General features: G+C 56.5%; 1 protein-coding gene across 1 annotated transcript; it reads right to left on the bottom strand.

Annotated features, from left to right (window-relative positions):
* Positions 1-4,272: 4,272 nt before the first annotated feature.
* On the bottom strand, positions 4,273-11,716 carry SCNN1G (sodium channel epithelial 1 subunit gamma). The gene is made up of 13 exons (XM_058157271.1): positions 11,659-11,716; positions 10,591-10,926; positions 10,174-10,477; positions 9,721-9,914; positions 9,198-9,301; positions 7,985-8,148; positions 7,625-7,723; positions 7,135-7,252; positions 6,663-6,741; positions 6,319-6,376; positions 5,858-5,919; positions 5,654-5,729; positions 4,273-5,333 (listed from the first exon to the last, which is right to left on the bottom strand). Exons 2-13 carry the CDS (start codon positions 10,905-10,907, stop codon positions 4,950-4,952), a joined length of 1,959 nt encoding a protein of 652 aa, XP_058013254.1. The 5' UTR covers positions 10,908-10,926; positions 11,659-11,716; the 3' UTR covers positions 4,273-4,949.
* Positions 11,717-12,522: the final 806 nt, after the last annotated feature.

Here is a 12,522-nt window from a genome sequence, read left to right as displayed (position 1 = left end):
CTATTTGGGGAGGGAAGGCTGGTGGCAGGGGCCATGCCTGTAACTCTACTCCCTTGTGTCAAACCAGGAAGGGCCACCCCATTAAATCATGGAGGGAGCAGTCTATCAACTACTGGCTGAGTGTCGCCATTTAGGGAGGCGGCTGACTAGATGGTTAAGGACTGGAAGAGGCATGAGAAGGGCCTCTCTGACCTGCTGGCTGCTGCTTGCCCAGGTCTGCCACCTCTGCAAAGGGGGATGGAGAGCAGAAGAGCTGCTCTGCCCTTGTAGCTACTCTGGGCTTCAGGGCGCAGGGCAGTCTGCCAAAGAGGGGAAGGCAATGCCATGAGAACATGGCAGAAAGAAGGGTGCCATATTTTCACCATGACTGGGGGAAAGCTCCTGGAGCAAAACCTCAGACCAGCCTAGAGGAGCAGCCTCTGCTTCACTGCCAGGGCTTCCAAGCGCAGCTTGATGCCCTTCCACTGTGGGGCTGAGGGAAGGAGGGTTAGGCTGCTTGGGAAGCTGAAAGAGGGATGTGGCACCGCCCTCGAACTGCCCTGAGTGAACTGATGGGAAACAGCCTCGCTGATATGGATGACAGACATCAGAAGAACCCAGAGCTGGTGGAAATGGTGCCTCTTTTGTTTGGTTGAATGCATAAAATCTATACGAAAGAAGCGTCAAAACAGAATAACAGAATAGAATTGGAAGGGACCTTGGAGGTCTTCTAGTCCAACCCTCTGCTCAGGCAGGAGACCTTACACCATTTCAGACAAGTGGCTGTCCAGTCTCTTCTTAAAAGCCTCCAGTGATGGAGCACTCACAACCTCTGACGGCAAGCCATTCCACTGGTTCTTACTGTTAGGAAATTTCTCCTTAATTCTAGGTTGCTTCTCTCCTTGGTTAGTTTCCATCTATTGCTTCCTGTCCTGATCTCAAGTGCTTTGGAGAATAGGTGGACCCCCCGCTTCTTTGTGGCAGCCCCTCAAACACTGGAACCCTGTTATCATGTCACCCCTAGTCCTTATTTTCACTAGACTAGACATACCCAATGAAAAGAAGAGGGCCTGACAAGCATTTCCTGTTCACTGTCCCATAAAGAAGTGCTACGTATGGTTGCCTTTCCAAAGCCAGAGGCTGTACTGATGATCCTGTGCATATATGCCTAACACTCGAAATGACCTGTTAGACCAGTCCAAGGTCAGGATGGTTCATTTGCCTGTCCCATCTGAACTTCTGCTACAGCCTGACTTGGAGAAAATTCTTGGAACTTCTCCCAACTGACCCAGTCAGGGTCAGCTCCTAATGTCACCTGGAGTAGGTAGTCAGATGGTACATCTCGGCTCCTGGGGCCGGGGGAAGAGGAGGAATCCAGCTATCCAGCAAATGTGAGCCATCAGAAGCTGCATCCCCCAGCAAGGCACAGCTGGCTTCCCTTCCCGAAGTTCCTTCAGGACCAATTGAATGAATTCAGAAAGTCTGTCTCTGCCCCCAGGTCTGGCTTTGTCAACGGGTCTAACTCTTCGACTGGGATATTTGAGCCCCTGGAAGAGGTGGACAAGCTGTCCTTTCTCTGGTTCAAGTGGGCCTTGTGGGCAAGGGTGGCCATCACCTGTCCCAGAGACCGCCTCCTGGTCTCTGACTCAGGGGTGAAATCCAGCAGGTCCTGACAGGTTCTGGAGAACCAGTAGCGGAAATTTTGAGCGGTTCGGAGAACTGGCAAATACCACCTCTGGCTGGCCCCAGAGTGAGGAGGGAATGGGGATTTTACAATATCTTTCTCCCAGGAGTGGGTTGGGAATGGAGATTTTGCAGTATCCTTTCCCTGCTACACCCACCAAGCCACGCCCACAGAACCGGTAGTAAAAAAATTTGGATTTCACCACTGCTCTGACTGCTAAACCCCCTCAGATCATCTTGTGTGATTTTGCTGCCAAGCGTGGGGGGGAGCCCTTGCTTCTTTCCTCCTCCCTCCAGTGCTCTGGGCTGCTTTCAGCTCCCTCTGCCCCCCCCCCCCCCCCCCAATGCCAGAGCCTTCCTTGTCAGGCCCACCACTTGGTTTCCCTGCCCTTTCTCCGTCTCAGAAGGCCATCCCTGCAGAGAAGACCAGCACAGTCAGGACTGAGTCACGTCGTGAGTATTTCTCAAGGTGGCCACTTCAGAGATGAGCAATCGGGTCACCTTAGCTGCAGGTTGCATCTAGGAGGAAGAGTCTGCGGGACGTCCCCTGTCCTGGGCAGAGTGGACCTTTTGCCCAGAAACTGCTGATGGCCACCATGGCTGTTAGCCCCAGGTCATGCCTTTGCCCCGGAGGAAACCACCCTGAGATCATGTCCTGGTGGGGGAAGCGAAGGCCACTCCAGGAGCTTTCTGTCCCCTGGCTGGAAAGGGGGATATGCTGCTACTCGGGGTAGAAAGAGGGATCATTGGTGGTATCAGAGCTTGGCTGTTTTCTTGCAGACGTTTCATCACCCAGTTAGGTAACATCATCAGTGAAAGTGCAGAAAAGCTCAATCAGTTTCTTCTTTCTCCCACCCGACACCTTCAGGCCTCACCTCCTCCCCTCCCAGCACAACTTTGGGTGCAGAGCTCTGCCCTTCAACCCCTGGGATGGCTGGAGATTAAGAAGGCAAAACAGCCAGAAACACCAAGAAGGACAAAACGGATATTGCAACCTGAAATACTATTTACTGGAAGGCACTCCAACCCTCACCTGCTGCTGCCAGCCAATTTCCCCCGAAAGCCCTTTAGATGTCCCATGGGCTGGGTGGTGCCTTGCCCTGCCCATCAGGGCCTGGACCTGGCACCTGGGGGATCTGTTCCGCGGGGGAAGAGACTTGATTAAGGGAGGCAGCAGTGGAGGGGTCACTGAGTGCCTAGGGCTGCCTTTCTCAAAGTAGAGATTTGGTGGGTAAATGTGGCGAGGTGGGAGGTCCGTGGAGCTTGGGCTCTTCTGCCCAGGCAGGGCTTCTGGCTTTACAGCGGGGATGAGTCCCTCAGTGTTTGGCTGACAGCAAAAAAGGGGAGCCCCTTTCCTGGATAGGGGAACCCCCGAGGCTGCTTCCCATGAGCTTTTGCCACAAGTGGCTGCTGGCAGCTGGGGAGTGGCCAGGCCCACCGGACCCTCCTTGCCCCGCCTCAGGACTTGGCAAGGGGAAGCTGCTTTTTCTGGCTTGGGCACAACTTTCACTGGTGAAGGTTGGGCATAATTACTTCCTTCAAGATGGGCAGCCATGGCTTTTTATGCCTCTCTCAGGAAGACGCCTCCCCAGTCCATGACAAATGCCATCAAGTGGGCACAACACAAACTTTGCTGCCACCAGAGTTTGGCTCATTTCTGTTTCGGACAGCTTAGCTGCTTTCTTGACTCTGTCAATTGGTCTGGTGCATTGAACAGAAAATGATCAACAGAGAGACCAAGGACCAGGAGGAAGGATCTCACTCCTTGCCAACTCAATCCAGAAGGCGTTGAGCTGGATTCTGAATCCATTGGCAGCCCCAGCAAGATTTATGTGGAAACCTGAGCCTTGAAGAGGTACAGGAGGTGGTGCATCTTTCAGAGCTGATGGCTCTTTCTGAGAGATCTGGGGGAGGGGGAGGGGCATCTGCAGGAGCCGTGTGTGTGTGTGTGTGTGTGTGTGTGTTTGAGAGGGAGGTGGAGAGAGAGAGAGAGGGAGAGCACAATGGCGGATCTTGCAATGGCCATGATCTCTGAGCTTCCATCAGATGTCCTGATGTAAATGCATCATTGTGGTTTCTGTGGAATTACAACATTGTGCAAGTGGTTTGCCAAGGGGGCTGCTCTGTGTCTGTGTGGGAGAAGCGATTCCTCGTGTGAGGTTCAGCCCTTTTTGACAGGAAGGGAAACACGGAGCACCCTGAAGCACCTGCCTTCGATGAAAGGGTGGGTGGGTGGGTAGAGGCAGTAATGGCTGGTCCATATGAGGGGCCTATGATGTGGTCCAATAAAGCGGCTGACCAGGGAACTGCTGAGACTAGGAGGCAGCCTCCCCACTTGCCCTGCCCCTCCCTCCCAGTCTGGATATTGTTGCTTGTCTCCATGGCCATAAAGGTGACCCAAAGCATCACACACACCCCCATTGCTCTGCAAAAGAAGCCCTTTGGGGTGAGGTGCACATTTCCCTGGAACCTCCCCCCCTTTGGGAAGGCTGAACACCACAGCAGCTCTGGCAGAAGGGAGGACCCTGCTGGATCAGGAGGGGGTGGTGAAATCCCCCCCCCCGCAGCCTCCCTCCAATTCCCTGTAGAGAGTCACACACGTTGCTCCGTCAAAGACAATTTTATTAGCCTTCGGCCTCAGCTGCCCTCCTCTGCAGTGGCCGCTGTTGAGGTACTCGAGGGATGTCGGCTGCGCAGAAACCGACCCCTCACGTCCCTCTGGCTTGCTCTCCGCTCCACATCTTCCCGACAGCCTCAGGGCTTGGGGGTTTCTGCAGGAGGTGCCTTCCAGGGAGGGGCAGGAGATTCTCCTTCTGACTGCAGCTGGCCTGTGCAGGTTTCCAGGACTGGCCGAAATATAGCAGAGGCCTTAAGGTCTGCAACTGCTCCCCACCTCAGGAACTGGCCTTCCCCCTGCCGCCACCCCCCCCCACAGCCAATGAGCCAGCTTTAGATGCTTACACCTTGGCTGCCCCCCAGAGGTGCCTGGAGCTCTCCTGGACCACTCCCTGGCCTCCAGGATGGATCAGTCTGGCCACCAGTGGGGCTGCCCAACTGAGAGAGAAGGCAGCTCCTGTCCAGAGTTCAAGGCCCCAGGATGGGTGCCACTTTGCCCGTCTGCCATCCTCACACGTGGTAACAGCAGGCCTCCCCACAAGGGCAGAGATGAAGGGGGAGCATGCACCCGATCGAGCCTCTTGCACAGGAAGTCGCTGTGATGCTGCCATGCGGCTTCAGGCCTCCGGTGGCACCCCAAGTCCCAGGGCTTTCTGTGGAGACCGCTGGCCTCACTGGGTCCTGACCTCCAGGGTGTCTTCAAGCTGCTCCGAAAAGGGGCTGATGTGCTGCAGAGTGTTGTAGTTGGGTGGGGGTGTTTGGGGTGGGGACAGCCGCATGGCCGTGTTGAAGGTGGGGGGGTCATCGTCATCCTGGGCGCAGGCTGTGTTGTGATAGCCTTGCTCTGGGCTGGTTGCGGGGAGCCCATTGTCCTCTTCTTGGTCCTGGGCACTTGAGTGGCCCCTCCACCACCGCTTGGCCTTCTGCCACTGGTGGCGCAGGACAATGCAGAACGTGTCCAGGAAGAAGACCTCCACAATCTCTATGACACAGACCACCGAGCAGCTCATCCACAGCCCCAGCTGGCCCCCGAAGTTGGACAGGAGCAGGACAATCTGGGGGAGGGATGCGAGTGTGATTCCCGTGGTCACCAGAGGGTGACTGCCGAGATCCTGGCTGAGAAGAGCGGACAGACTTGCCCCTAACTCCTGAGCCAGATCCAGGTAGTGCCAAGCCCCTCTGTCCCGCTGCCACAGCTGGGAAAGCCAGTTGCTCGGAGGGCAGGCAGGGCAGATGGATTGGATGCCTCTCTCAAGAAAGGCCAGCTGGGAGGGGTGGGTTCTGGGCATCCAGCCAGCAAGGGATCCAGGACATGGAGGGAATCAGGTCCCACAAAGCAGAGCAACCTGGAACTTAGTCAAAAGGGAAAACTTACATTGTTGGCTGGGTTTTCGGTGATGAACCTCTCATTCAGATCTTTGTAGAATACCACTAGATTTGCCAGGTCTGTCCTGGGAAGGAGGGAGGGAAGAAGTGAGGACTGGGGAGCAGTAAGAGGACAGCCAGCGGGAAGCCCAGCTGCAGGAATGGCCTGAGGACCAACGGGTTCTGACAGTTAAAGAGGCAGCAGGAAACTTACTTGTTTAACATCTTGCGGCCATTTAGGCCTTTGTCCCAAGAGAGAACTCGAAGGATCCACTCCTTCCAAGGGGGAGGAAGAAGGAGAAGGAAGGTTAGTGGAATGTGTTTGCCTGGTTCTCCCACTCCCAGACTTGGCTCCTCTCAACCCTCCCAGCCAGAGGCAGTGCATGTGCCCCTCCTGGGTTGGCCTCCTCAGAATGGTCACTCCCAGCCCGGGGTGGGCAAGGGAGCTGTCTATCCTGGCAGGCCCTAACCCGATTTCCACTGGTTGCTTCCCCTCTGAAGAAGAAGGCAGGCAAGATGGTGCCCTCTGTGCTTCTGGCACAACCTCCTCTTTCCTGCACCCACTTGGCCCGGTTAGAAGCCAACTGGGTTGGGGGCACCAAATGCCTCTTGAGCTGCTGGTGAGTGTGGAAGGGTGGCGCTCGGTGGGCATCCCTCAGCCAAGCAGGAACTTGCCTCCGACACACTGGACGGCCACTGGGCCAGGCTGGTGGTGAGAGTCCACTCTTTCAATCTGTGAAGAGAGGCAGAGGCTGAGGAGCTGGGAGCAAGGGGGCTCCAGATGCAGGGCAATGCCTTCCAGCCCCCTCCCCAGTTTTTACACTCTCTGCTGAGTGTGTCCACCTGGTTCAGTGCTTAAAAGCTCAGGTGTTTAAAGTGCTCCAGCAGAGCTAGAAGTGACTCTTAATTATTCCCAACCTGACACGATGGGGAATTTCTAGTGCTGGAACAAGCCCTGTGCGGACATAACCCTGGGGGCTCCACTGGGCCTGAATGGGGGGCTTCCAGCAAGGGCTTACTTGCAAGCTTCTCTGCAGATTTGCTGGCAGCCCAGCTGCTCTTTCACAAACTGTTCGTGCAGCTTATAGTAGCAGTACACTGCAAGGGAACAGGAAGAAGCGTGATGGAGGGGAGAGAGAGGGAGGGGACCAAAGCTTCACTGGGCCCCGGTGGAGAAAGCATCTTGGGGGGAGCCTGAGGAAGGGCAGGAAGACCACCTCCGACAGGGCAGGGCTATCTCAGAGCCTTCTTTTCAAAGCTTGGTGGGCAACCCAGAGGCAGCCCCAGGAAACCGGAAGAGCTCGGCTGCCACTTTCAAGGGACCTCAGGAGACCCTAAAACTTTCACCACCTCAGCCACTTTAAGAGAGGTGGGCTTCAGCTGGGGAATTCTGGAAGTTGAAGTCCATGCGCCTTAAAGTGGCCGAGGTTGAGAACTCTGCTCTAAAGGCAGATGCCCACAGTCCACCTCTAACCTCCTGGGGAGACTTACTCCAATTGGGGTATTTTTTATAGTTGCAGAATTCGGCTCCAGCAGGCAGGGGCTGAGCGTACTGAGCACATCCACAGGTTTTCACCATCGAATTCTGGAAGCAGGAATGCAGGCAGATCTGTATGGGGGAGGGGGGGAGGGGGGAGGGGAGAAATCGAGCACTGATGAAATCTGGTGAGATGCCCACCATGGCCTTCTTCCTCCTAATCCCTAGCAGCTGTGGGTGTGAGGGAGGGAGGGAGGGAGGGTCCACAGGGGCTCAAGGCACAGCCTGCTTTGCTGCTTGGAGCGTCAGTGGGCCTTGCAGCCACTGAAGCAGGTCACAGTTGCCCCTGGGCTGTTCTGATGCCCAAAGAAGGCAGCCTCGATTTGCTGAATAACTGGGAAGGGATGGCCAGGGCGCTTGCTGAATGGGGCTAGCTCTAACGGGTGTCACTTCAGGGGCAGCTGCAGGGAAGGCCACGGCCAGAGGTGGTCAAGATGGACTCACCTGCAATGAGTAGCTTTTGTTGTAGAGGTTCTGCACGGGAACATCACCTCCGTCTTCCGTGCAGTTGCTGTATGGCCGGCTGAGACGGTGGGACGTGGTCTGGAGCAGGACAAAGAAGAGCTCTGTTGGGGAGACGCTTGGGGGAACCCAGGGGAGGGGGCTTGGGACCACCAAGGGAACACCCTTCCGCCAAGTGTTCCTCTGCTGCAAGGGGGCCTCTTTCTGACCTGCTCAGGAGATGCAGCTTGGAGCCGAGCAAAGGGCAAAGAATGTGCGAAAGCCCCATTTCCCAAAGAGCCTCCCAACTGCGGGAGTCTGTCCTGCTTCCTGGGCCGGAGACCCCGAGTCGGTGTCACTCACAAAGTGCATCCCGATGGAGGTGGCCGTGGCCGTCTCTATCTCAGTGCCAATGTCCTCAATGAAGGGGTATTCGTTCTGATCATGGATCACAATCTTGGCGCCCGTGGAGGTCACCAGGAAGGGGTTGTAGTCGGCTTCTTCTATATACAGGATCACCTGCAGCCCTGGGCAGAGAAGTAGGAGTAACCTGAGGCCCTGCAGGGAGAATGAGCAGGAGCAAAGCGGGGAGGGAAGAAGGTTGGGAACATGCTTCTACGTCAGCAGTAATATCAGTCTTCTGTGTAAATGTGTGCTGCGAGTTTTCCCCTCTCTTCTGTTCAATCCTCTCTGATTCTCAGGGGCTGCCTGGACAAGTCCCTGCAGTTTTCTTGGCCAGGTTTTTCGGAAACGATTTCCTCCTACCTGGGGCTGAGAGAAAGTCACTGGCCCAAAATGATCCAGCTGCAGAAAGGCAGGGGAAAAACTCACCTTCTCCTGGTTTCTAGCCTGGTGCCCTAACTGTGACACTCATGCTGCATATAACCTCTACAAGGGGTGGGGTTGGTGGTTGGCAAGAAACCCTTTCCAGAGAAATGGATACCGACTTTATCTCAAAACAAAACAAGGCCACAATGTGCATCTCCTGGTCAGAAAAAATATTCTGCCACATGTTGAGGAATTCCTACACGAGAGGCAAGGAAAGGAGCAGTTCAGGCTTGACAGTCAATGACTGTGTTTCCAGTGATGGCTCCAAGAGGGACCCACGTGGTCCTGTTGCCAGAGGGGCTACCTAACTTCCTGCTCCTCCGTTCTTCTAGAGAAGTTCTTTTCTGCTTATTCTGAGCAAATTCAGCCCTCCGTTGCCCCTTGGGGGCTGGGGGCTTCTGCTTGGGGTGTCTTCTTTGCCAGGAGTCTGGGAAGAGTCCTGTCCTGGACAGAGAGGCTGGCTTTACAGGGTAGGGGAGGCCACACTGCAAAAGCAGAACCTCGACTGCTCCCGAAAAGGCCAGGTGAAAAGAAATGGTGGGCAGAGCCTTGGAGTTCACAGAGCCCCACATGCCCTGAAACATGGAGGGTCCACAAGAAGGACAGAAGCAAGCAGGACATGAGCCACATCGAAATGAAACCACAGATAAGCAAGTCAGAAAAGACGCCACTAGTGGGCAAAGAGCCCAGCTTGCTCTCTTCTCCTTTGCCCCAGCACCAACTTCTCGGCAGCCCCTGCGGCTCTCACCATTCTCGCTGCCTCCTGTGGACGTGGTCAGGATCTTCCCCTCTTGCCCACTGTTGAAGGTGTAGCAATTTCCGTGGAGAGGATGGTGGAAGGAAGTGAAGTTCCTGAGAGAGGCCATATAGGAAACATTTTATTAAGAGCGTTACGCTTCCCCAAACCTAAAAACAGGGGTGAGGAACGTCAGGTTTCTACTGCCTGGACGGACAAGAACAGGAATTCGACCTTGTGACAGGGTTGCTCTTCTTCTTCCTCGTTTTCCAAATGGAGAGCTGAGGCTGAAAGGCAGAGAGCTTAACTGGGTCAGTTACAAACACAGGCCAAGTCTGGCCGGAGTTTCTCTACCACTTAGTTGGTGGAGTGAATCTGGTGCCTTCAGGCTAAGCTGGCAGTGCCAATGTAGCCCTCGTATGAGTTGGCCCTTCCCTGAGTTGGCCAGAGACTGGCATGCCCTCCCCGCTCTCTCTTGGGTGAACCAGGAGCTGCCCAGGTGCCCGCTCTTGTCTTCCCTTTCCCCAGAGCTGACCTGGCATCACAGGAGTCCCCATCAAACAAGCAGCTCAGCATCAGCTCCTCTGCCGAGTAGCTCATCCTCTCCTTCTCCTCCGCATCAATCTGAGCCATGATGTTCATGTAGTGCAGCTTGTACCACTCCTGGATGGCATTGACGCCTGAGCTGAAGGTATACACAGTGCAGTCGCTCTTGTTGCTGGTGTCACACTGCAAGAAAAGCAAGAGGCTGGGGCGGGAATACAGGCCAAATTGCCCCATTTTGGAAAACTTTTCAAAGCTGAGCTGTGGGCATCACCACTTTGCCGATGGGAGGCCCCCCTCCCTCTCCCTCTTGGCCCTCCGTGGGAGCATAGCTCATGCTAGAACCAAAAGGTGGGCCTCCCCCTTGCCACAAGCCATGCCAATAATTCCAATCCCAGAAAGGCGCCCCTAGGAAGACCCCAGCTTTCCTGGAAGAAGCACTCACCAGCTGGAAGCCCACAACATCACGTGGGCTTCTAACGTTGACTATGCTGGAGCTGCCTGAGATGATTCTGGCATTCATCCGCCGCTTGTATCCAGCAGAGACATTGACGGTGGGCTTGGCATGGAGGCTGTCCAGTTTCATCAGGGGAAACTTCCTGAGAAACTTGCTCTTCTCAGGGTGTTGCCTGCCTGCATCACGGCGTTCCCGTGGCTTGCTTCCTGCTCCCGAGAAGTTATACAAGGACTCCAGGACTGACATGGTCTCCTTGTCCAGTTCTGCGAGGTGCTCTTTTATGGCACTGTATCTGCGTAAAAGAAGGAGCCGAGGAAAGTTTTGGTGGCGGGCAGGAGCCCTCCCCTCCCCCCTGTTGTCTTCTCTGTCCCCTGCTGCAGATTCCTGCCAACCGGCAGCACCTACTTGTAAGGGTTGATGTTGCAGATGGTCACGGCTGGGAAGGGCAGCTTCTGGAACTGCACTGTGACGGAGACAGAGGCTGTGTAGTAGTTGATGATCAACTGGGCACAGTACCACAGGATCAGCCCCACTGCCGTCAAGGTCAGGATGATCCAGAGGACGCGGCGTAGACGTCCCCGGGAGACCACGATGCGCCGGCAGCCGTGGGTGTTGGTGTTCATGCAGTACCAGTGCATCAGTTCCTTCAGAGTGGGGGCCTGGGGGCCGGTCACGGGCAATGTCTTCTTGATCTTGGCCTTGATCTTCTCCGCGGGAGCCATGTTGCCTGGTGGTCCTGTCCTGGGGCACGAAGGAAGAGAAAACTATCTGGAGGAGACTCTTCCCTCTGATGATTTCAGCCAAGATCTGTCTGTGGGGCCGGCTCCAATCCTTCCCAGGGCCTCTGCTGGGCTTCCCAAGCAGCTTCAGGAGCGGGAGGGGTCCAGGGGCAGGGAAACCTTTCCTGCGGCTGCTTGGAGCTCAGCCCCACCTGGCCCCAAAGACACAGCTCAGGCTTTGGGGTGAAAGGAAGGGGGAGGAGGAAGGGCCGGGAGGGCTTTGGACGGTTCCTCCATCGCGCAGCTCTCCCAGCCTTCCCTCCAGGGTCGGCCAACTAAACGAGAGGGGCGCCGAGCCAGAGCCACGCTGGTCGGGACGTCTCCTCCGGCGAGCGACCGCGCTCTGGCCCCGAAGAAGGCTGCTCTCCCGCCGCCCAGGACGGCACAGCCGAACGCGCCCCGACGGTGCCAGCTGCCGGCTTCTTCCGACGGGGCAGCTCGGCTTGGCAGCGCAGGCAGGAGAAGCGGCGGCGGTAACGGAGGAGTCGCCGAAGCCCCAGCTCAGCCCGCGACGCTGCCCCGGGCAGGAGAGGGCGGCCGGGCAGGCGGGCGGCAGCGGCCGTTCCCTGTCCCGCGGCAGAGCCCGCGCTCAGACGGGGCAGCGCCGGACCTCCGGCGGGCCGTCGAGGAAGGAGCCCAAGGCGAACGGCCGGGGGGAGCCTCCCTCCCCCAGCACGACGGCCCCGCGTCTCACCTGCCAGACGCCGTGCCAGAATCGCCGGAGCTCTCCGCGCTGTGCCCGCCGCCGCCGCCGCCGCGCCCCGCCTCTCTCGACTGGGGCGGCGCCCCCGCCCTGCAGGGTGACTCCCCCGCCGGCCAGGCGGCCTCCCGGGCACCGGCGGTCCTGAGGCGGCCCCTGTCGGCGGCGGGTGGCGCGGCAACCGCTTCCCCCCCCCCACCCCCCGTCCTGCGCTGCCCGTAGCGCCCGAGCTGTGCCCGACGAGGCTTTGGGGCGCCGGGAGAGGATTAGAGTTCTGTGGCAAGCTTGGCCCGAGCCTGGAGTTGGCGCAGGGACACCAAAGTGGCGCTCAGGCCAAGCCCGGGGGACGAAGGGACGGCAGGACAGGTTGGGAGACTTGGCCGAGAGGTCCAAGATGACCTCCAGGTGAAGTGGGGGGGCAGGGAGTTTGGCAAGAAGCCCAACTGAGTGGAGCCCCAGGAAGCTGCCAGGAGGGGTGGCTGGGACGGACAGAAAAGAGGGGGATTTTCCATCTGAAGAAGGCACTTGGGACCTGGTGAGACATGATCTCCGTAGCCAGGTGCACAAGGGGAAGCTGGCCAAGAGCCCCTTTCCAGGCCATAATAATGGGCATAAATTGCAGCGACCTAACTTTCAACTAACCATAAAAGTTCTTGATGATGAGGTCTGAATGACAATGGAATGGTCTACCTACAGTAGTGGCCAAAATTGTGGAAATCTTTTCGGAAAAGTGTATTTTCTAAAACTATTTATTTATTTATTTTATTTTATTTATTTAATTAGATTTTTATACCGCCCTTCTCCCGAAGGACTCAGGGCGGTTGACAGCCATATAAAACCATAATAATAAATATAATA

This window comes from Ahaetulla prasina, chromosome 14 (genome assembly GCF_028640845.1).
Source record: "Ahaetulla prasina isolate Xishuangbanna chromosome 14, ASM2864084v1, whole genome shotgun sequence".
NCBI lineage: Eukaryota > Metazoa > Chordata > Lepidosauria > Squamata > Colubridae > Ahaetulla > Ahaetulla prasina.
Note: the sequence above shows the minus strand (reverse complement) of the source record. Positions and strands in the feature narration are given on the sequence as shown.

Coding starts and splice junctions, on each gene's coding strand:
- SCNN1G (XM_058157271.1), bottom strand. CDS start 10,907: ATGGCTCCCGCGGAGAAGATCAAGGCCAAGATCAAGAAGACATTGCCC. Junction 8,149..9,197: donor CACAGGAGGCAGCGAGAATG/GTGAGAGCCGCA, acceptor TTCTCTGCCCAG/GGCTGCAGGTGATCCTGTAT. Junction 6,377..6,662: donor ATCTGCAGAGAAGCTTGCAA/GTAAGCCCTTGC, acceptor CTCTCTTCACAG/ATTGAAAGAGTGGACTCTCA.